Source organism: Papio anubis, chromosome 18, assembly GCF_008728515.1.
Source record: "Papio anubis isolate 15944 chromosome 18, Panubis1.0, whole genome shotgun sequence".
In the NCBI taxonomy this organism is placed as follows: Eukaryota; Metazoa; Chordata; class Mammalia; order Primates; family Cercopithecidae; genus Papio; species Papio anubis.
In genome coordinates this window covers 8,890,145-8,913,821 of record NC_044993.1, presented here as the reverse complement: position 1 = coordinate 8,913,821, position 23,677 = coordinate 8,890,145, and the positions used below count along the sequence as shown (strand labels likewise).

At 44.3% G+C, this 23,677-nt stretch overlaps 1 protein-coding gene across 4 annotated transcripts; it reads right to left on the bottom strand.

The window, feature by feature from the left end:
* Positions 1 to 342: 342 nt before the first annotated feature.
* C18H16orf46 (chromosome 18 C16orf46 homolog) lies at positions 343 to 23,145 on the bottom strand. 4 transcript variants are annotated; one of them, XR_001898336.3, is made up of 6 exons: positions 22,870 to 22,916; positions 13,475 to 13,564; positions 10,947 to 11,194; positions 8,117 to 9,034; positions 982 to 1,252; positions 343 to 902 (listed from the first exon to the last, which is right to left on the bottom strand). XR_001898336.3 is itself a non-coding variant. In XM_017953601.3 (5 exons), exons 3-5 carry the CDS (start codon positions 11,154 to 11,156, stop codon positions 1,229 to 1,231), a joined length of 1,152 nt encoding a protein of 383 aa, XP_017809090.2. In that variant the 5' UTR covers positions 11,157 to 11,194; positions 13,475 to 13,564; positions 22,870 to 22,916; the 3' UTR covers positions 343 to 1,228. The 4 variants fall into 4 exon arrangements, 3 of the variants coding, with proteins under 3 accessions (XP_017809090.2, XP_017809084.2, XP_017809082.2); XM_017953601.3 differs by having other exon boundaries at positions 343 to 1,252; XM_017953595.3 differs by lacking the exons at positions 343 to 902; positions 982 to 1,252; positions 22,870 to 22,916 and adding an exon at positions 23,125 to 23,145 and having other exon boundaries at positions 7,843 to 9,034.
* Positions 23,146 to 23,677: the final 532 nt, after the last annotated feature.

Below are 23,677 nucleotides of genomic sequence, written 5' to 3'. Positions count from 1 at the left end.
CTCAGCTCACTGCAACCTCCACCTCCTGGGTTCAAGCAATTCTCCTGCCTCAGCCTCCCGAGTAGCTGGGACTACAGGCATGTGCCACTATGCCAGCTAATTTTTTGTATTTTTAGTAGAGACAGGGTTTTACCATGTTGGCCAGGCTGGTCTTGAACTCCTGGCCTCAGGTGATCCACCCACATTGGCCTCCCAAAGTGCTGTGATTACAGGTGTGAGCCATCGCGCCTAGCCATGAATTTTAATCTAGTTTCTTCAGCAAAGTGTTAGCCAGTAAAATGTTCTTAAGGCCAAGAAGATAACTACATTGTTTTCAATGTTTAAATCCAAAGGATTCTCTCCGTTGTTGGAACAGTATTTATTAGTAGATACATTGATATTTTAGTTTACATATTCAGAGAAGCAGGCTAAAAAAACAAACAGAGATGGCTCTCAGGTTGTCCGTGTTCTTGACGTTTACAGGGGCACTGCGCTTAAAAATCAGCTTGCTTGAAAGGAGCAAGGCCCCAACTATGCAAATAAGTAAAAGCCGCACTGTCTATGCCATACTTGAGCTGGAACACTATCAATATTCAGTTTCTTCAACAAACTCCAGAAAAAACTCTAAATGTTTTATTGCCTTACTAATAAATAACAAAACAAAAACTAATGAATATTAGTAAGATAATGTTATTTATTGCTTTACTAATAAATAACAAAATAAAAACTTTGTTCCAACTCCACGCATTCCAAAATAGTGAAGTTTGATCCATGAGTGACCACAGCCATGGCCCCTCCATTAGCTTTTGATACTTTACTTGGAAGCAAGTTACTATTACAGAACATTAGGCTGCAAAAAAGAAACCACAAAAAATTTAAACAAGTGATACTCTTTTTAGCATCAGTGAAATAGTCCAATATATCTGAAAATGAAAAAAAAATAGTTTTGAAATTATCTGCACGGTGACTTTGTTATTCTCAAAAGTACATATATTATATTACCTCTGCATATAACCTTTTTTTGAGGGGCGGGCTGGGGAGACCTAACAGAGCGAGCTGATGACTATGGCAGGTTTAAATAAGACCTTGCTCCAAGCGTGGCGTCTTCTTACTGCTTCTGCTTGCGGCGTTTGACTCTTTGCTTTCTGGTGATCCACCGCTTTTCCATGTCCTGGGTGAAACATTTGCTTTTATGATTACATCTCAACCATGTTGCTGCTTAGGACTGAATGTGAAACTGACCCCTCTCCTACTTTATCTTCTTTTTCCTGTGCTGTAACGAGAAATTTAGTGACTTCAGAAAATGTAGAGCCCATGCTGCAATAAAAATGTGGCAGAAGTCAATGAATCTGAATTATGACAAAACAATAATCAACCATTAAGACTCCCCTCAATAACTTTTTCCTTGGTAGATGAAACTAGTCTCTAAAAACCAACAAGCAAACAAAAAAAAAACAAAAATAAAAAAACTTTTCTTTTTAAAAAGTGAGCCCACCAAAATTAAGATTTTAATTTTGGGAAGTCATCACTTCGGCAAACTATGCTTTAGGAATTTTTTACTCTCTATTGTCTTATTTCAGCTCATGGAAATTTTAGTTTTGTTATATTTTAGAGTCAATACTATTAAAGAACTGCAAGCTGGTATCAATTTTTTGCACCTTCTTTTTTGGTAACATGAGATATATATATCTATATACATGTTGGCCAGGCTGGACTCAAACTCCTGACCTCAAGCAATCCACCCACCTTGGCGTCCCAAAGTGCTGGGATTACAGGTGTGAGCCACCGCACCTAGCCACATGTGATATATTTTATTTTTTTATTTTTTGAGACAGAGTCTCGCTCTGCCACCTAGGGTGAAGTACAGTGGCGTGATCTCAGCTCACAGCAAATTCCACCTCCTGGGTTCAAGCCATTCTTGTGCCTCAGTCACTCGAGTAGCTGGGATTACAGGTACGCACCACCATGCCCAGCTAATTTTTCTATTTTTAGTACAGATGGGGTTTTGCCATGTTGGCCAGGCTGGTCCTGAACTCCTGACCTCAAGTGATCCACCCGCCTTGGGCTCCCAATGTGTTGGGATTACAGGCATGAGCCACTGTGCCCGGCCAATGCCATTTATTTTTAAAGAAACTCACAGCCAAGATGTGGTATATTTTAAAAGCATTTAAATCACTATTCTGTTACAAGATATGTGCTTAACTAGTAAGAACTCTTCAGAGTTAAAGTTCTCTAACTACCAAAATACCAAGTATTTCTCGGACATCCTACTTTCCTGAAATTTAGGGAAGTCAGTCATGAGGATTTTGCTGAACAGCCAAAGAAATTAAAATAGAGTCATGAACAGTAGTAAGGCCAGTAGTATTTATCCCAAATTCAATATCGGATTTCTTTTTACCTTCAGAGGACATGAAGATTGGAACAAATGAAATCACTAACAGTTCTTTCACGTTTAGAGGTTTAGTGATCATGGTTATTCTCGGGCAGATAAAAAGGAAAAAAAAACCCAGAGGCTTAGTGAATCATCAGAACCCTTGTGTGGTGCTGAAAATAAGAAATTATATTATGTTTTCAAGCTAGCTCTCCTCAAGTTTTAGTAAGTGGTGAAACTGGTTGGGCATGGGGGCTCATGCCTGTCATCCCAGCGCTTTGGCAGGCCAAGGCAGGTGGATCACTTGAGTCCAGGAGTTTGAGAGCAACCTGGGCAACATGGCAAAACCCGTCTCTTCAAAAAAAAAAAAAAAAAAATTAGCTGGGCCTGGTGGTGTGTGCCTGTAGTCCCAGCTAAGGAGGCTATGGGAGGAGGATCGCTTGAACCCTGGAGGCTAAGGCTGCAGTGAGCTGTGATGGTACCACTGCACTCCAGCCTAGGTAACAGAGTGAGACCCTGTCTCATAAAATACGTACAGAAACTGTTTCTTTTTTTTCTTTTTTTATTGTTTCGAGACGGACTCTCGCTCTGTCGCCAAGTGCAGTGTTGGGATCTCAGCTCACTGCAACCTCTGCCTGCACGGGTTCAAGCAACTTTCCTGCCTCATCCCCACAAGTAGCTGGGATTACAGGCATGTGCCACCACGCCCGGCTAATTTTTGTATTTTTAGTAGAGACAGGGTTTTGCCATGTTGGCCAGGCTGGTCTTGAACTCCTGACCTCAAGTGATCCACCCACCTCAGCCTCCCAAAGTGCTGGGACTATAGGCATGAGCCATCATGCCCGGCCAACTGTTTCATTTTAAAAGAAACACAGGGGAGGAAGATTTGTAGTTTAAGCTAAACAGGAGAGAAAAGCCACTTTGATATATACATATGAAGCACAGATTGCCAGTGCTTGCTAAGTTGTATCCCACATAGTATTGGCTGCCTCTTCATATTTATACCCGTTCAGCCCAAGCAGTGAGTGTGGAAAAGTGAATTGTTAAACATTAGAGAACTCTGAATATTGGCATTAAATGTAAATACATTAACTTAACATCTTCGACTTATCCTGAAAACCTTGCCAAACCGATAATGCACATTCTCCTGAAGACAGGAAAAGAGAACGCCCACAACTCTTCCTGTCACTCAGGGTCTTGGCTGAATGGACCCTCCTGTTACTCTGACTCTTCTCAGAGAAAAGCAGACTTGGCAGGGTGCGGTGGCTCACACCTGTAATCCCAGCACTTTGGGAGGCCAAGGCAGGTGGATCACTAAAGGTCAGGAGTTCAAGACCAGGCTGGCCAACCTGGTGAAACCCCGTCTCTACTAAAAATACAAAAATTAGTTGGGCATGGTGGCGGGCACCTGTAATCTCAGCTACTCAGGAGGCTGAGGCAGGAGAATCACTTGATATCACTTGAACCCAGGAAGGGGAGGTTGCAGTGAGTTGAGATTGCGCCACAGCACTCCAGCCTGGGTGACAGAGGGAGACTCAGTCTCAAAAAAAAAAAAAAAAAAAAAAAAAAAAAAGCAGACTTATGGTTGCTTCTTAGCTTCTTTCTAGAAGGGACCTAGGCACGTGCCACCAGGAGACCCTAGAGGACCAGCACAAAATGGAAAGCACATGTGCCTTCTGGGATGCGGCAAGCTGGGCGTTCTCCCAGCTCCCTTCACACTTGTACCAAGGCATCTGCTTGATCTGTAAGTAAAGCTGTCAGAGAAGCTGCAGCAAAGGTGGTGGGCTCCAGATTCCTAATTCCCTAAAGCAGTGGTTCTCAGCTAGGGTATTTTGCCCTGAAGGGGCATGTGGGAAAGTCTGGATACGTTTTTGGTTGTCATGAGAGGGGGTGGTATTGGCATCTAATATGTCAAGGCCAGGGATGCTGCTACACATCCCGCAGTGCACATACAGGCCCCACCACAATGATTCAGCCCCAAATAAGGCCAAGGTTGAAAAGTCCTGTCCTAAAGATAGGCCAGGTGATGGGGTGGCTTTCAGCATTGCTGTAAATACAGCACGCACCTGGGCCATTCAGTCCTCCCATTCAATCCTCTAAGAAGTTATGTATATTGTCTAGAATGTATTGGGGCTGGGAGCGGTGGCTCACTCTTGTAATCCCAGCACTTTGGGAGGCCAAGGTGGGTGGATCATTTGAGGTCAGGAGTTCGAGACCAGCCTGGCCTACATGGTGAAACCCTGTCTCTACTAAAAATACGAAAATTAGCCGGGCGTGGTGGTGCACACCTGTAATCCCAGCTACTTGGGAGGCTGAGGTAGGAGAATTGCTTGAACCTGGGAGGCAGGCAGTGAGTTGAGATCGTGCCAGCCTGGGCCACAGAGCAAGACCCTGTCTCAAAAAAAACAAACAAACGAAAAAAGTATGTGTTGGTAGAGAAGGTAAGTCCCCATAGTCTTAGGTTTAAAAAAAACTAAAATTTCTTTAGGGTTTTTACTATCATCATCTTTTGAAATGTATAAACTGAAATTCATTTAGTTTTTTTTTTTAAATTTTCACATTAGAAAATCCAGGATCCAGAGCAAGACTGATCAAAACCTAAAACAGAAACAACTGTTAACAAATGTTGAGTCTCTATAATAACAACGTTTGCAGGCAAGTTAAATGCATTAAAATGACAGAACTATTAAAAATTTCAGACATCACTCCCTCATTTTATAGGCAAAGGCAGAAATGCTCAGTGACAAAGTTGGGGTATTAAAAAATATACATCCTAATGGTTCTCAGCTCCTAGGAAAAAGGAAGATGGTTCTTATTCTTACTTATTGCAGTGAATACTGGATTTATCCTGAGACTGTGTCCAAGAAAATATACAGATGCTTTTCGTTCTAGGAGATTGAACTTGAAAAGTTTTTTTCCCGGAACACCTCCGTATGCACAAATTTAGTACAAGAGTCAAGCCTTAATCTGCACAGTAATGGTGTTTAGACTGGTACAGTGGAAATACAGGCAAAACCGGATGAGGAAAAAGGCAAGGGAATTAAGATGGACTGGACCCAAGCAAGGAGCACCTTAGTTGACAAGTTGCAAAGGTAAGTTCTGAGAACCCATTCAAGAGTAAAGACCCATCATCAAATATCCAAATGCCAGCTCGCAGGCCAAAGGACTTCCATACAATTTTGAATAGTCAGTCATTCATTAGAGGGAAATTATCCAGCTTGTTATATTTGATCCGCTCAGTACATTCAGGAAAAACACAGATCTCTGTTGGAGTTCAACATACATTACCTGGTCATCTGCACCACATCCTGTGTCTGAAAATTGTTCCCATCTTACAGGAAGAAATGACATTCTTGAGCCCTCCTTCCTGCAAATATCACATGATATTTGCCACCTAGTATTTCAAACGTCCCCAACCTGTGAAATATAGTTTGAGCCTTCAGAAACCCAGGCTACAAACCTTAATGCTGTCCTGAACAAAACCAACCCTCTGTTGAACAATTTCTCCTTGGGTTAGAGGAGGAAAATGATCCCTGATTCCCATGCATACATGCAGGATTAAAAGAGAATGTCTGGGAAGAGGCCTTGGATTCTTATTTTATTTATTTATTTTTTTTAGACAGAGTCTTGTTCTGTTGCCCAGGCTGGAGTACAATGGCATGATTTCGGCTCACTGCAACCTCCGGAAACCCGGTCTCTACCAATAATACAAAAATGAGCTGGGTGTGGTGGTGGGCATCTGTAATACCAGCTACTTGAGAGGCAGGGGCATGAGAATCACTTGAATCCAGGAGGCAGAGGTTACAGTGAGCCAAGATCATTCCACTGCACCCCAGCCTGGGTGACAGAGCGAGACTCTGTCTCAAAAAAACGAAACAAACAAACAAACAAAAAAAACCCTAGGCAAACAGACAAGACATTACAAAGACCACTATGGAAGCAGATATTTACAAATACAGTCATATATTCTGTCTACTCCATCGTTTAGGAGACGGGAAATCCAGAGCTCAAGTCCAACCTACCTTAAGCAAATTCAAACTATGTCATTACAAAGCAGCTTAATGATTACTCATATCACAGAACGGTTCATCAGGACATGTTGTCTACATAGCAACATCAGTTGGCATTTAAAATATAACTCATTTACAAATGTTATTTAATTTAGATACAATTGTGGGAATATGAGTTGGGGTAAAATGAGGGTAGAGGAAGGACAGAGGGAGAAAGTAACAGCCCCTTTCCAAAAGTGTCTGGGGTTGAGGGTTTCCAAATATTAGATGCAAAGGCCAGAGGAAGCATCTGAGGTGATAATCACAGTGATCTTTTTATTTTTTTCCCAAAAAGTAATGTTTTTTTTTCCCTGAGACGGAGTCTCGCTGTGTCGCCCAGGCTGGAGTGCAGTGGTGCGATTTCGGCTCACTGCAAGCTCCACCTCCCGGCTTCACACCATTCTCCTGCCTCAGCCTCCCGAGTAACTGGGACTACAGGCGCCCGCCACCACGCCCGTCTAATTTTTTGTATTTTTAGTAGAGATGGGGTTTCACCATGTTAGCCAGGATGGTCTCAATCTCCTGACCTCGTGATCCGCCCACCTCGGCCTCCCAAAGGGCTGGGATTACAGGCATGAGCCACCCCTCCCGGCCCCAAAAAGTAATTATTCTTAACCTGCTTCCCAGGCTAGATTTTGTAGCACTGTGGCTAAAACTTCCAGACACAGAGATTAATATGAGGGTGCAATCTGAGGATACAGCAATCTGAACATGCAGGAAACGACAGACAGTGTATATGCATGGAAACAATCTGAGGGCGTGACACCCTGGACACACAGGGTCTCTGATGCCTCGGACATCCTGGACACAAGCTGGAGTTTCCTTTTCCTTTTTTTGAGGCGGAGTTTCGCTCTTATTGCCCAGGCTGGAGTACAATGACATAATCTCGACTCACCGCAACCTCTGCCTCCCGGGTTCAAGCGATTCTCCTGCTTCAGCCTCCTGAGTAGCTGGGATTACAGGCATGCGCCACCACGCCCGGCTAATTGTGTATTATTTTAGTAGAGACGGGGTTTCTCCACGTTGGTTAGACTGGTCTCGAACTCCCAACCTCAGGTGATCCACCCGCCTTGGCCTCTCAAAGTGCTGGGATTACAGGCGTGAGCCACCGCACCCGGCCCGGAGTTTTCTATTAAAGCAATTCTTTAGATCTTTGTTGCAAGAGCAAATGAGGCAGCAGATAGCTACCTGCTTCGTTCAAAAGATCAGGAGGCAGTTTGGTCTAAACCAGTCCAGTATACTTAGTTTGAGGCACGGGGGTGGGGCCGAAAGGGCACCTGCCAGACAGCTCTGGGCTGGCCTGGGGCCAGCATGGAGGGAAGGAGGCCCTTTGGATTCCCCACCTTCTGTGTGGCTTCTGCTGGGTGTGGACATGAGGCAGGCAGAGGCCAGGGCTGGCATGATCAATTGGCATTTTGTGAATGGCTAAGTAGCAGAAGCAGGTAACACATGAATATGGTGTTTTAGAGAATAAATCCCAACCCATTCACAGAGGTTCAGTTTTCTTCAGTTGTACTACAAAAAAAAAAAAGGAGGAAAAGAAGAGGAAAAACAGACTGACGGAGAGGAGAGAAAGAAAGAATCGGGGGTGGGTGAGAAGTGAGAGAGAAGAAAGAGAAAGGATGGCTGCATCTCACGCAGCGCTTATTCCCAGGGGTTCTCCCGTGACCGCTCAGAGGATCCTGTGGGTAGAGACCGGAATGACAACTCTGCTCACTGTGAGGGATGGCAAGAGAGGTCTTGTGAACACTTTGGTCTCCAGCATCTGGGGCCTGTTTTCCTGCTTGGCCTTTTGGGTGATGACAGGAGGTCTTGGATCCTTGGCTTGGAATTTGGATTTGTAGTTTTGCACTCCCCGTTTCTGCAGAAGCTGCAAGGCAGCAAGATAGCGAACGTTACTGGAGTCTGAAGGGCACGCCAGGTTTTTCTCAGACAGGAGGGACCAGTGCAGGCAGCACTGCTCCGGATCGGCCAGCAGGGATGTCTGGGCCGCTGGGGAAGGGGAGGATGGCGTGTCGTTGACCACAGTGTGTTTGGCCAGCTCACTGGGTCTCTTTTCACCTTTCCCATCTGCTGTTTTCAAGCCATATGCACAAGCCAGACACCCATCCTTTTCCACACTCGGCACCTTCTCTTCTGACTGCAAGAAAGAGTTCTTACTCTTCTTACCCAGAACATCCAAGGCATTTGAAAGTGAAGCCTTCAGGGGTGGCAGAACTAGGAGGGCCCTGGAAGTCAGGGGGCCTGGGATGGACAGCCCTCTGTGGGCCCCTCCACTGGGGTTCCGAAGGGCCTTGCCCCTACTACTGTCCGGGATGGCCCAGTCTTCGGTGCACCAAATAAACTCCTTGATTTGCAGACTTTTTTTCTCTGTTCGAAAGTAGGTGGGAAAGCAGATGTTGCTAATCGCCCTGGAAGCGGTGCTGGGGCCCTGGGGGGCTGCCTGAGTCTGGGAGGGGCTGCTCTGATCCTTCTCTGGGCCCCCCTCCGTAGGAGGCTTGGTCTCGAGGCTCCTGTGGGCCAGGTTAAAACACACCAAGCAGTCACTGCAGGCACCTTCCCCTACTCTCGCCTTTTTTGGTAACTTCCTCGGCCAGATGCAGGCAGCTGGAGAAGTCCTTCCCCACCCTTGGACCTGCAAATAAAGCATCATGTTACTCCCCCAGCCGAAGGGCCCAAACTGTCCCTGCTCCAATTTTGGCCACATTCCTATTTTGGCAGTCTTACGTGAAACAATATTCTTATTTTTATTTATTTTTTTACTACCCCTTCCCCCACCAATAACTTTCTTAAAATTCATTCACTTAAAAAAAAATTCTTCAAAGTTTCAAAGCATGAAAAAAAAGTGTAATATCTACTTTCACCCCTACAAAGTAATAACAGTATTTGTAATAGGATTTGTTAATCCTAAATACTAGCAATGGCATTTGTTAATACGAAAACACTAAGCAATAGTGTTTGTAAATGGCCACTTTGAGGTGCTGACTATATTTCTTTTCAAATGTACATTTAAATTCGAAGCTATTAAAATAAAACGAAAACCGCTCATACTTGGCCCACCAACAAGGATTTCAAGCACCGCCAGTCTCTGCTTCCCATACCTGGGGAACACTGTTGCTTGGAGAGGCTGGAGGGAGACCGGGAGCAGAGGCAAGTCCTGGAACGCAGAGGAGCCCTGCATACCCAGGGACACCTACTCCCCATCCACGCCCAGAGTCCTCTGGCTGATCTTGCCACAGAGATCACGGTTAAAATAGGGTTGCGGCCGGGCGCGGTGGCTCAAGCCTATAATCCCAGCACTTTGGGAGGCTGAGACGGGCAGATCACAAGGTCAGGAGATCAAGACCATCCTGGCTAACACGGCGAAACCCTGTCTCTACTAAAAAATACAAAAAACTAGCCGGGCGAGGTGGCGGGCACCTATAGTCCCAGCTACTCGGGAGGCTGAGGCAGGAGAATGGGGTGAACCCGGGAGGCGGAGCTTGCAGTGAGCTGAGATCCGGCCACTGTACTCCAGCCTGGGTGACAGAGCAAGACTCCGTCTCAAAAAAAAAAATAGGGTTGCCAAATAAAAACACAGGATCACATTTTGGACATACTTATACTGATAAATGAGGTGTTATCTAGTAATCCTATGTTTAATCACTGGATTAGACCAAGTTTTCTTATAGTTTTATGCCCTTTTTTTTTTTTTTTTTTTTTTAGTTTTCTTATAGTTTTAAACATAGGATTCTATTATTGATTCTAAGAATTGTTTAAGAGCAAGCCTGCAGACCAGGTACAGTGGCTCAGGTCTGTAATCCCTGCACTTTGGGAGGCTCAGGTGGGCAGATCACCTACGGTCAAGAGTTCAACACTAGCCTGGCCGATATGGTGAAATCCCGTCTCTACTAAAAATACAAAAATTAGCTGGGCATGGTGGGCACCTAAAATCCCAGCTACTCAGTGGGCTGAGGCAGGAGAATCACTTGAACTCAGGAGGCGGAGCTTGCAGTGAGCCAAGATCGCACCACTGCACTCCAGCCTGGACGACAGTGAAACTCTATCTCATCGCGGGGGGAAAAATAAAAGCCTGCAGAGTTCTGAGTAGGAACCATTAGGATAGAACCTCAGTTCTCTCAGGGAGTTCAGCATAGCCGTTAAGAAGTCAGGGTTCTAGAGTTCAGGAGAACTAGATTCAAGCCCTGCCTTGGCCACTTACTGGCCGGGTGATCTCGAGCATGTTACTTTGTCTTCCAGGTGACTCAATATACTTATCCACAAAGCGAGGCTGGGAATAATATTTGCCTCATATGGCTATTGAGAGGTTAGATGAATTAATGTATCCAAAGCACTTAGTACTGTCCTGTCCACATACTAAGTGGTCATAAATACACACAGTAGGTGCTGCTATTATCATCAGTAATATTTTACCTCGATTCCAGGGTTTCTACATGTCATTGATTCTACATTTTTTGGTAATATTAACTGTTTTTGGAAAAAAGAGGCTTGCACCAAAACACTGATGTGCAAGAGATAGAAAAGCTGTGACTCAGAAAGATACTCACTGCCTCTTCCCATCCCGTTCCAATAATAAACTTTTCGGCTTTTTCATCTTGTTCAAGCGTAATGTCACTGATATCGAGAAGACAATAAACATGATTCTTTTCACTTCTTCCATCTGGACAAGTACAGGTTGGTTCTGTTTCTTCTGTGCTTTGAATTTCATTATTTTCACCATTTTCTAAGTCAGTCTCATTTTTCTGACAGAGATCCATTACTGCGATGGTTGCTTAAAGTTTTTAACATCTTCTTGCTGTTTGAAAACATGAATGGAACTTCGTTTTTAATATTAATTTTTTTTTAAAAAAAGCAATTCAATACTCAGGTGAAATATCTTCAAGACACATTCAGGAATATGGCCAGCCGCGGTGGCTCATGCCTGTAATTCCAGGAATTACTTTGGGAAGCCAAAGCAGGCAGATCACTTGAGGTCAGGAGTTTGTGACCAGTCTGGCCAACATGGTGAAACCCCATTTCTACTAAAAATATGGCGGGCGCCTGTAATCCCAGCTACTAGGGAGGCTGAGGCAGGAGAATCACTTGAACCCAGGAGGCAGAGATTGCAGCGAGTTGAGATCGGGCCACCGCACTCCAGCCTGGGTTAAGAGAGTGAGATTCCGTAAAAAAAAACAAAAAAGGGAGGGAGGGAGGGAGGGAGGGAGGGAGGAAGGAAAGAAGGAAAGAAAGAAAGGAAACAAAGAAGGAAGGAAGGAAAGAAGGAAGGTAGGTAGGTTGGTTCAGGAAGAGACTGAGAACAAATATTACAAAACCATCCACTGCCAACCACTGGCACTATGAAAGATAAGGTAGCCAGGAGCAATGGCTCACACTTGTATTCTCAGCACTTTGGAAGGCTGAGGCTGGTGGATCACCTGAGGTCAGGAGTTTGAGGACAGCCTGGCCAGCATGGCGAAACCCCATCTCTACTAAAAATACAAAATTAGCTGGGTGTGGTGGTGCGAACCTGTAATCCCAGCTACTCAGGGGGCTGAGGCAGGAGAATCACTTGAATCTGGGAGGCGGAGGTTGCAGTGAGCCGGGATCGTGCTATTGCACTCCAGCCTGGGCAGCAGAGCAAGACTCTGTCTCAAAAAGAAGAAGATATGAAGAGACGTAGGGAGAAGATGGCCATCTATAAGCCAAAGATAGCAGCCTGGAACAGAGCCTCCTCTCACAGCCCTCAGAAGGAACAAACCCCGCCAACGCTTTGATTTTGGACTTTGCGAATCCAGACCTATGAGGTAATACATTTCTGTTGCTTAAGCCACTCAGTCTGTAGTACATTGTCATGATGCCCCTAGCAAAGTAAAATAGTAGGTGATGGTGATAATGATGGTGATAACCCTATCTACCATTAATGGATATTTTTCTGGAACATGCACTTGGCATTTAGAATCTAGACAAAGGGTCTGCAAAGTTGTAAACCTGATCAGAGCCAAAGAGCTGAACAGTTCCAGGCCTATTTATTGGCTGTGTCTCTGGAGCAATGACTTACTTTTCTGGGTGTTTGCCCATCTATAAAAAGGGCAAAAGTGGCTGGGCGCAGTGGCTCATACCTGTAATCCCAGCACTTTGGGAGGCTGAGCTGGGCAGATCATTTGAGGTTAGGTGTTTGAGACCAGCCTGACCAACATGTGAAACCCTGTCTCTACTAAAAATACAAAAAAGTTAGCCAGGTGTGGTGGTGCACACCTGTAGCCCTGGCTACTCAGGAGGCTGCGGCAGGAGAAATGCTTGAACTTGGGAAGCAGAGGTTGCAGTGAGCCGAGATTGCGCCACTGCACTCCAGCCTGGGCGACAAAGTAAGAATCTATCTCAAAAAGAAAAAAAAAAAGGGCAAAAGCATAATACCTTCCTACAGATAGGGGCTCCTCCTGTGGACCCCACAGGCTGCAGAAATTAACTGGAATACGTGAGCAGTGACCACCAACACTCTGGTTTGAGTGCTGATAAGCACCCATTGTCTTCTCAAGAAGTTCCTTGCTTGTGCTGAGAGAGAAGCCACAGGGGACACCCACTCCTTGGTTTCTCTCAGCCAAACATGACCCATGCCAGAAAACTAGTTTTTTTCTTTTTCTGTTTAGGAAGAGATCAGTACTTCTTATAACAAATCTGTTTAATTACCATTTTGACTTTTTCACATAGGCTTACAGTAGTTTTTTTGGTTTTTTGTTTTGTTTTGTTTTTTTTCTTTGAGACAGAGTCTCACTCTGTTTCCCATGCTGGAGTGCAGTGGTGTGATTTTAGCTCACTGACAAAATGTACAGGAGTAAATTTTGTATAATTTTAGGTTGGAAGTTGTACCTCCGCCTCTCAGGTTCAAGCAATTCTCCTGCCTCAGCCTCCCGAGTAGCTGGAATTACAGGTCACCGTGAGTCACCGTGCCTGGCCAACACTACATTTTTATAAGCACTTTACTTATGTTATGACGGTTCATGAGGAACTGTATGGATTCCTTGTGACTCAAAGCTAAGAATCATCCCTGAGTCAATTAACACAGTATTATTAGTCAAAAGGTCAGATTACTGCATACCAGATCACCAGATGCACCTTCAGAACCCTGGTGTACTTCGGGCAGAATCAAGACGCTCCGCTACTAAAAGAGAATGCTGGTGGTCTTTTCCTAATTAAAAACAAATTCAGTTAGTGGATAGAAAAGCTGTATTTTAAGTTTCCCTTCTCGAAACTTACTACCAAGTTGTTGTCTGTCTCCCTCCGGTCGCCCAGGCTGGAGTGCAGTGGTGTGATCTCAACTCACTGCAACCTCCGCCTCCCGGGTTCAAGCAATTCTCCTGCCTCAGCCTCCCAGGTAGCTAAGACTACAGGCGCCTGCCATCACGCCTGGCTATTTTTTTTGTAACTGTCAAGTTTTATTACCCATTCTTGTCTTCCAGCTCATGTTAGCAGATGACACACAGAAACGTACAAGAATCAATAGAAGATCAAAGAAAAGAGTGGATGTGTGATTCCTTGCAATTTGTATGCAGTTTTACTTTTATGTTGGAATGCAGACATCTATATTCATATAATATTTTCTGGTAGTAAAATTATGCCTGACTTACAGATTTGACGTAAATCAAGAGCTCATGCCATCCCATTTCTTGGCTTTCACTGAACTTTACAACCTGATTCAGTTTGAGAATCACCAGGATAAAGCATACATCAAAGTCCATACTAACGTTTTCCACCACATCAAGAAAACACAAAGATCACAATGAACATGTTGCCATGGAGACGCATTTGCTGATACAACTCTAAAATTGGATTTAGAGTACAAAGCAGGAAAGCTCAAAGATGTAGGCCAGAAGGTATTAAACTCTATTATACAGGCTATTAAAGTGATTAGAACCAACATGTACAAAAGAAATAGTTGACTCAGATCCAAGCCCCTGAAGTGCATGTTTGGATAAACAAGAATAAACCCAAAGAAAAATTGATGAAAGAACTTAATATATTTGGAAATGAAATAAATGAGAGCCTAAAAAATATAGCCTATGGAAATTTACCATAATCCAGAAAATATCTTTTCTAGCAGCATTTAAAGACACACACTAAAAGGAAATGATCAGCCAAAGAACTGTAAAGTAGTTTATTTTCTTTTACCAATAATATGATTTGCTTCAAAATAATGTGAGGTTGAGGTTAGGGAGGGAATAATGAAACCAAAGTGCCCTTAAGTTCTGTTTGTTGTAGATGGGTATGAGGACATGGAGATTAATCGTACTATTATATTTTTATGTAAGCATGAAATGTCCCATAATAAAACTTTTAAAGCCATGATGTTATCGGAGAGCTTCAAGAAATGAAATGTGGAACAATGATAGAAGCCAGGGTACAATGAATTTTGACCTTAAGCAAACTGAAGTAAATGTGGTTTTTTGTTTGTTTGTTTGTTTTGTTTTGTTTTGAGACACTTGCTCTGTTGCCCAGGTTGGAGTGCACTGGTGTAATCTCAGATTACTGCAACCTCTGCCTCCTGGGTTCAAGCGATTCTCCTGTCTCAGCCTCCCGAGTAGCTGGGATTACAGGCATGTGTCACCATGCAGGGCTAATTACTTTTAGTAGATCTATTTTTAGTAGAAACAGAGTTTCACCATGTTGGCCAGGCTGGTCTTGAACTCCTGACCCCAGGTGATCCACCCACCTCAGCCTCCCAAAGAAATGTATCAATGAACGGATAACATGGTTTGTGTAATCTTAAGTTAAAGACCTCGAACAAGGACTTATTGAAAAAAAAAACACAGATGTACAAAAAAGATACATCAGATAATAGGATTTATAAAAGGGATTCAGAGGAACTCCAGAAATATTTGTCCAATTATTCTTAAGTCACAGTACACAAGGCCTTCTCATTGAATTTATTGAACGGCCAAAGGAACAGGTGTAAATGCAGAAAAGAACAGACATTACTATTTGGATCTGTGACACTATGTTGAGATCATGTAATTTGTTAATGAACTGAGAAGTACACAGATTATCAAATGCTCCTTTGTTATACATCTGACAAAGTTAATGTAGCTTTAACACCTTAACCGATCTATAATTCAGAGTACTTACTCCTGAAATGGATAAAGACAACCATTAAGCTACCACAGTCAACAGTAGAGGCATACCAGTTGAATACAGCAAAAGGACATGTTTTCTGTCATGTGTTGTATAAAAGTTAAAGTTGGAAAAGACGGGGAGAAATCAATGTAAACTGAGAACAATGAACATATCTCCTATTTACAAATAAGTAACACTGCCCAAAGAAAAATCTGTGTGGAAAGAGACCACCCGACCAAGAACATAAAGGAATTTCCAAAGGCCTGGTAGCTGAAAAGAAGTGAAGGGATAGCAGAAGAAATGACCATGCCATACAGTACAGAAAGGGCCTTTGTATTTCTTTATATATATATTTTTGGAGATGGGGTCTCACTATATTGACCAGGCTCGTCTCAAACTCCTGGCCTCAAGTGATCCTCTCATTTTGGCTTCCCAAAGTGCTGGGATTACAGATGTGAGCCTAGCCTTTCTTTGCATATATATATACACATACACACACACACACACACATATATATATACACTTTTTTTTTTTTAGACCAAGTCTCGCTCTGTCACCCAGGCTGGAGTGCAATGGCATGATTCTGCCTCACTGCAACCTCTGCCTCCTGGGTTCAAGTGATTCTCATGCCTCAGCCTCCCAAGCAGCTGGGATTTCAGGCACATGCCACCATGCCCGGCTAATTTCTTTTTCTTTTTCTTTTTTTTGAGACAGAGTCTCGCTCTGTCGCTCAGGCTGGAGTGCAGTGGTGCAATCTTGGCTCACTGCAAGCTCCGCCTCCCGGGTTCACGCCATTCTCCTGCCTCAGCCTCCTGAATAGCTGGGACTACAGGTGCCTGCCACCACGCCTGGCTAATTTTTTGTATTTTTAGTAGAGATGGAGTTTCACCATGTTGGCCAGGCTGGTCATGAACTCCTGACTGCAGGTGATCACCCGCCTCGGCCTCCCAAAGTGCTGGGATTATAAACATAAGCCACCATGCCTGGCCCTTCATATTGTTTTGATAAAGAAGGTAATAATGTGGCTACTTTATTATTTTAATGAAAATAAGATTAGAAATGAATTTATTAAAAAAAACAGAACTCTGATTTTGTGTTTGCTTGTTTTTGATTTATGTCTTTTTTGCCCCAGATAGGACTCAAGCTGCCAGGCTCTTTTTGAAGAAGGCTGCAGTGGGTACACTTTGAGTTAGGAGGAGTACTATCCATCAGTCTTGACTTCCTAGCATTAGTCAAGACAGGCAAGGATGGACTGCAACAACAAGCAGCCCTATTTCTTTTCCAGTGGTTAAAAAAACATAGGCTTCTTTCTAACTCATGCTGTAGATTCACTGTATGATGTCTGGGACTCTGTTCCACATTGTCCTCACTCCTGAATGTGAACTGACGGAGGCTGTGCCATCAGAAACCACAGCCCACTGTGATGCCGAGTGTGATGGCAAACATGGCTCTTAGATGTTTCTTCCTGGAAGTCACTCATTTGACTTCAGTTCATATGTCATTAGCCTGGAGTAAATCACGGACATTGCCTAACTTTAAGGAGAAGCAGGGCTAATACTTCCTTCTACATCTCCAGGAGGAGTAAGAAGCCAGATTTTGGTGACTTCACAGAGCCTTGTGACTAGCCTGGTCAACAGACTGTGAGTGGAACTGATGTGTGTCACTTCCTGGATGAGGCAGTGAATAGGTAACATCCTCCTTCAGTTCTCTCTTATCTTCCCACGATGACCTTGGGGGTCACATGTTGAGTTAGCAGCACCACAGAATGGAAGAAGCCTAGATTTTGAGTCACAGCTTTGAGAAATGCCCCCATAAACCCTCATCAGACTGTGCATGGATGAGAAAAAGCTTAATGACTCCAGCCATGAGATTTGAGGAACTGCTTGTTGCTATACCACAGTCTGTCCTATACAGGTAAGTAAAGTTACTGAGATTGTGTCAGAGCTGAGATTACAAGGCCAGGTGGGACTCTGACTGTGAGGGGTTGTTCATGTCATGATTATATCTGATGCAAAAAAAAAAGAAAAGAAAAAAGAAAAGCAACTAGCTATAACATACTTTTTATTTACTATTTTATTTTTATTGAGATGGAGTTTTACTCTTGTTGCCCAGGCTGGAGTGCAAGTGTGCAATCTTGGCTCACTGCAACCTCTGCCTCTGGGTTCAAGTGATTCTCCTGCCTCACCCTCCCAAGCAGCTGGGATTACACACATGTGCCATCATGGCAGGCTAATTTTGTATTTTTAGTAGAGATGGGGTTTCTTCATGTTGGTCAGGCTGGTTTCGAACTCCTGACCTCAGGTGATCTACCCGTCTCAGCCTCCGAAAGTGCTGGGATTACAGGAATGAGCCACCGTGCCCATCCTACTTCTTATTTTTTTATTTTTATGTTTTTGAGACAGAATCTCACTCTCTTGCCCAGGCTGGAGTGCAATGGCGTGATCTCGGCTCACTGCAACCTCTGACTCCCAGGTTCAAGCAATTCTCATGCCTCAGTCTCCTGAGTAGCTGGGATTACAGGCGTGTGCCACCATGCCTGGCTAATTTTTGTATATTTTTGTAGAAACGGGGTTTTGGCATGTTGGCCAGGTCGATCTCAAACTCCTGACGTCAAGTGATCCGTCTGCCTCAGCCTCCCAAAGTGCCCAGCCAATTATAACATACTTTAAAAAATAACTGAAGAGTTACATACTAAAGGGAACTAGCTAAATAGATTATTTAGTCCTCTAAATTATAGCTACCATGTAGGAAGTCACATGATGCTAGCAGAAAAGGACTAGTTTCAGGTAAAAAAGGAAAATATAGTTGCTGTTTCACAATAGGAAAATATAAAACATAAAGTATTTTACCACTATAGAAGGGAACAGATATCTGTAGTTATTACGCTGTGTAAAGCCAGATTGGTATGTACCATAAATTCAGGCTAAAAGGTGACTATTAGAGATTGAAAGTCTCAGGAATACAAGTTCCATGTCTTTGGAGGACTAAAAATATGCTTAATTCAAAGATACAACTCTGATTAGAGGCAGAATAGTATATAAGGTTAATTTATGATCATGGAGAGAAAAATGGGTAAAAATACCTGTTGCAATAAGCTCTTCTAGAATGTTCCTGAAAGATAATGTGGTAGGCAGAATTCTACAAATTCTCTCCCCTCAAGATTTCCCACCCTAATCCCTGGGTGAACAGGATGAAATATAACATCCACAAATATTTTATATTACTTGGTAAAAGGGACTTTGCAGATGTAATTATGGTTATTAACCAGTTGACGTGAAGACAGGAGATTATTTTGGATAATCCGGGTAAGCCTAATCAAGTAACATAGTCTTCTAAAACAAACTTGTCTTAGCTAGCAGCAGCAGAAGTCAGAGATACAAAGCACAAGAGGAATTCAATGCATTGTTTCTGGCTTTGATGAAGTTGGGGGGTCACATCCCAAGGAATGTGGATGGCATTTAGGAGCTGAGAGAAGACCCTGGTTTACAATGAGGAATTAAACGTGGATCTCAGTTGCACAACTTCAAGAAACTGAATTCAGCCAACAGTCTGAATGATCTTGGAAGTGGGTTCATCCAATAAGAGTCCAGACTGGATGACTTAGGAGATCGTAAACAGATAACACAACAACAATAGAAAACTAATACAATAATAATTCAGCTTAAATACTTCTGCTTAAGTACTTTCAATGACTGAGTGCTCATAACTTGACAAGAATTTTTTTCTTTCCATTGGAAGCTCTAAAGATTTGAATGATCTCAAATTAAGTCATCTGCAAATCTGCACATTTTGTTCCTCAGTTCTGGGTATTCTTCTCAAATACAAATCTGAAAACATCTGAAGACAGCTATTATTTTGTCAGATACAAATCTTAAGTTCCTCATTATCTTAAGAATGCAAAATTACCTGTCTCTTAAAATGTGGTGCCTGGAACTGAAAGCAATACCTCAAAAGTGGTCTGACTAGAAATGTCTGCTTTGAAATCTGACTCCTTTTGATCTGAAATCTACATCTATTAATTAAACAAAGTTATTATATTTTTTAAAAAGTATAACCCAATCTTTTTTATTTCCTTTTTTTTTTTTTTTTTTTTGGACAGAGTCTCGCTCTGTCACCAGGCTGGAATGCAGTGGTATGATCTCGGCTCCCTGCAACCTCCGCCTCTTGGGTTCATGCAGTTCTCCTGCCTCAGCCTCCTGAGTAGCTGGGACTACAGATGCGCGCCATCACACCCAGCTAATTTTTGTATTTTTAGTAGAGACAGGGCTTCATCATGTTGGCCAGGATGGTCTCGATCTCTTGACCTTGTGATCCGCCCGCCTCAGCCTCCCAAAGCGTTGGGATTATGGGCATAAGCCATTGCGCCTGGCCTTTTTTTTTTTTTTTTAAGACAGTCTTGGCTCTGTCACCCAGGCTGGAGTGGGGTGACACGATCTCTGCTCACTGCAACCTACTGGGTTCAAGCAATTCTCCTGCCTCAGCCTCCCAAGTAGCTGCGATTACAGGTGCCCGCTAACATGCCCAGCTAATTTTTGTGTTCTTAGTAGAGACAGGGTTTTGCCATGCTGACCAGGCTGGTCTCAAACTCCTGACCTCAGGTGATCTGCCCGCCTCAGCCTCCCAAAGTGCTGGGATTACAGGCATGAGCCACCACACCCAACCCTATAACCCAATCTTAATTAACACTGAGCTCGAGGTGAACTACAACTTCTAGATTTTTTTTTTTTTTTCCACATGAATGGCTAAAAAGTCCTGTCTTCTTTACTCCGTAACCATGCTGTTGATTTTCTTTTCTCTTTTTCTTTTTCTTTATTCTTTTTGTGTTAGTTAGATGTAGACTCCAAATGCATCAGATCCTTGTAAAATTTCCCCTTTTGTTTTTGGACCATCATTAAACCTGCTCAGATAGTTCACAACCTAACTCTGACTTCCAACAGTTTGACCATTCCTTCTTGCTTGATGACGCCATTAATTTGACGAGGATACCTTCTGTATCTCCATCTACATCACGAATAAAGATGTTGAGAAGGACAGGTAAAGGATACTCCCCTCTGGATATCCCTTTCACTTGGACATTTGCTAATTATTCAAGTGCTGCAAATTCACCTTCACCTTACTCCCTATGCAATGATATGGCCTATGTTTCTAAATCTTTTCTACAGGATTCTAGATCCATCCATTTAGATAGTTTGTTTTTTTTTTTTTAAGAGGAACTTACCAAGAGTTATAGAAGTTGATCTCTCTCTCTCTCTCTTTTTGAAACACCTATTGTCTAGATCAGGGATAAAGAATACATTCTGGCGGAGTGCGGTGGCTCACACCAGTACTTTGGGAGGCCGAGGCCAGTGGATCACTTGATGTCAGGGGTTCGAGACCAGCCTGGCTAATATGATGAAACCCCATCTCTACTGAAAATACAAAAATTAGCCAGGAATGGTGGCTCATCCCTGTAGTCCCAGCTATTCTGGAGGCAGAGGCAGAAGAATCGCTTGAACGTGAGAGGCGGAGGTTGCAGTGAGCCGAGATCGCACCACTACACTCCAGCTTGGCTAACAGGGTGAGACTGTCTCAAAAAAAAAAAAAAAAATTCTGAATTGTCACCTCCAAATGAGTAGTGGCTACCTAGAGCGTTGTATTGAGAAGGATCTTACGATGTGACTACAGCAGGAAAAATTTCTGGGGTTGATTAATTATGTCTACCAGAAAATAAAGAGTGCCACATGTTTGCCAGTCTGTCTATACAATCAGATTACAAATATCTTACTGTAGATTCCTATACCTGGTTGACAGATTCCTAATTCACTAAGGGCGGGGAAATGTTGATGGACCAGAAGAAACCAAGGCCCAGGGTATTAAGTCAAACAAAACTGTTTATATCAAAATCAGACAGATGGAAATCTTTCAAAACTCCTTATCAGCTTGCCCCAGCTTCTTATTGGCTCTGCACTGTGCCATACACCCTCATCTTCCTAGAAGCTATAGATTTAAAGGAATCTTAAATTCCAACCAGAGAAAGATGAGTTTCTGGCAGCCTCATTTGGAGTTTGAATGAACATTCCTGTGGGTCAGGTCTTTCACGACCTATGTTGAATGAAGGAATAATCATTAGAAATACTGTTAGCCATGGTGGAAGTTAAGTTTCTTAATACAAGACCAATCTTCACTTGTATGAACCAGTTAGATAGGTCCTGAAGACTGACCTGGGCATCCTGATCATGAACAACATAGTTTCTACAGGAAAATGAGGTGGGAGTCGCATTTAGAAACACACTGGAAGAAACCGAAACTTTGTCTCAAAGTTAAGCACCTGCGCCACCCAATTTGCACAATTTGTTTATATTTTCAAGAGCATAAATTTTATCCTCCTTGTTAATTATATATGCCTTCTGCAGGCCGGGCGCGGTGGTTCAAGCCTGTAATCCCAGCACTTTGGGAGGCCGAGACGGGCGGATCACGAGGTCAGGAGATCGAGACCATCCTGGCTAACATGGTGAAACCCCGTCTCTACTAAAAAATACAAAAAAACTAGCCAGGCGAGGTGGCGGGCGCCTGTAGTCCCAGCTACTCGGGAGGCTGAGGCAGGAGAATGGCGTGAACCCGGGAGGCGGAGCTTGCAGTGAGCTGAGATCCGGCCACTGCACTCCAGCCTGGGCCACAGAGCCAGACTCCGTCTCAAAAAAAAAAAAAAATTATATATGCCTTCTGCTTATTATATGCCTACAGGTCACAGGAACCTCAAGTATTTCACAGAATGATGCCAAGGAGCGCAGTTTCTACACCATCCCTCCGGATCAAACCACATCTATTCCAATCCCAGTCTCAAACACTTCCCCTTTTTCAACTCCCATTAATGAATTCACTAAGTACTTAGCACTGAGAATAAAAAATTAAAGCAGCACCCGTCTTCTCTGCTCTTGCGGCGCCTGGCCCGCGTGGCTGGAGTCAGCCAGGCTCACGCGCTCCGCCGCCAGGCGCATCACTCAATCATGTTGCGTCTGACCAGCGTTGCGCCGGGTTGCGCCTGTCGAGACCATGCGTCGTTGGCGGGCGGCATCTCCATCTCAAACACCAGCCCTTCTTTCAAGCTATCCCATTCAGAAAAGCATTCTGGTATCGCTCAGACTCCTCCTGTCCCTCCGTCTGCCTTGTAGGGATCCGCCCATGAGGTCCCTTTCAACGGCTCATCCTCCAGTCCCCGCCCGCCCCCAGATCCCACCCTCTGGGCTGCCGTCACATCTGGGGCCCAGCATGAGTGCCTCTCTGCTGCTTCCCCGCGTCAGGAGTCGCTACAGGCTCAGAGCAGGCCTCTCACTCTCTATCCCTTAGCCCCAGAATAGGTCAGGAGGCCTTACCTGGGATGGAGAAATGGCCGCTCACACCCACCTGTGGGGCCGAGGCGGATGGAGGAGCCTCGGCAGCTGGTCCGGGCCCGTGGTGAGGGAACATCAGGTCAGCTGCTTCCGGGCCGTTGCCAGCACACCAGGTTGCAGCCCGCTGGGGGGAGGGCGGGACCCGCAGCAGGAAGTGACATGTGGCAAGAGCTAAGCACGCAGGCAGGGCGGCTCGTGGCACTGCCGGCTCTGAAGCTGCCGCCGGGAGAATGACGTGAGGTCTGAGATGGTGGAGGTGGAGGCCTACCCGGGCCCTCGGGCCGGCGAGTTCCGTGGGAGCGCCCTTTTTGCCTCACTGAATCTTCAAAAGCCAAATCTCAAAGTCCTCCCTCAACTCGAGGGCCGCCGTGCGCCATTGGCTCCCATGGACACAAACTTCACAGGCCCAGAACGTCACGGGAGGACGCGTTGTGAACCTCAAAGAGCCCACTTACGTGACAGCACCGGGCCGACGGACACTCGCTGAACTTCTGGCCCGGAGCAGCACAGCTCTGAAGTGGGCACCGGCATCTTTTATACAAATAAAGGAAAGTGGCCCCACGTCCCTAAAACAACAGCTTGCTGAAGAGAGATCGCAAGGCATCCTTCACTCCAGCTCGGGTCTGACTCCAAAGCCCTCTGCTTTAGAAAGTGTGACTACTTCTGCTGTAGAAAACCGGTATCTAGGCCGGGCGCGGTGGCTCGCCTGAAATTCCAGCACTTTGGGAGGCCGAGGCGGGTGTATCACCTGAGGTCAGGAGTTCGAGACCAGCCTGGACAACATAGCGAAACCCTGTCTACTAAAAATACAAAAATTAGCC

Coding starts and splice junctions, on each gene's coding strand:
- C18H16orf46 (XM_017953595.3), bottom strand. CDS start 11,156: ATGGATCTCTGTCAGAAAAATGAGACTGACTTAGAAAATGGTGAAAAT. Junction 9,035..10,946: donor GAACGGGATGGGAAGAGGCA/GTGAGTATCTTT, acceptor CTTTATTTGCAG/GTCCAAGGGTGGGGAAGGAC.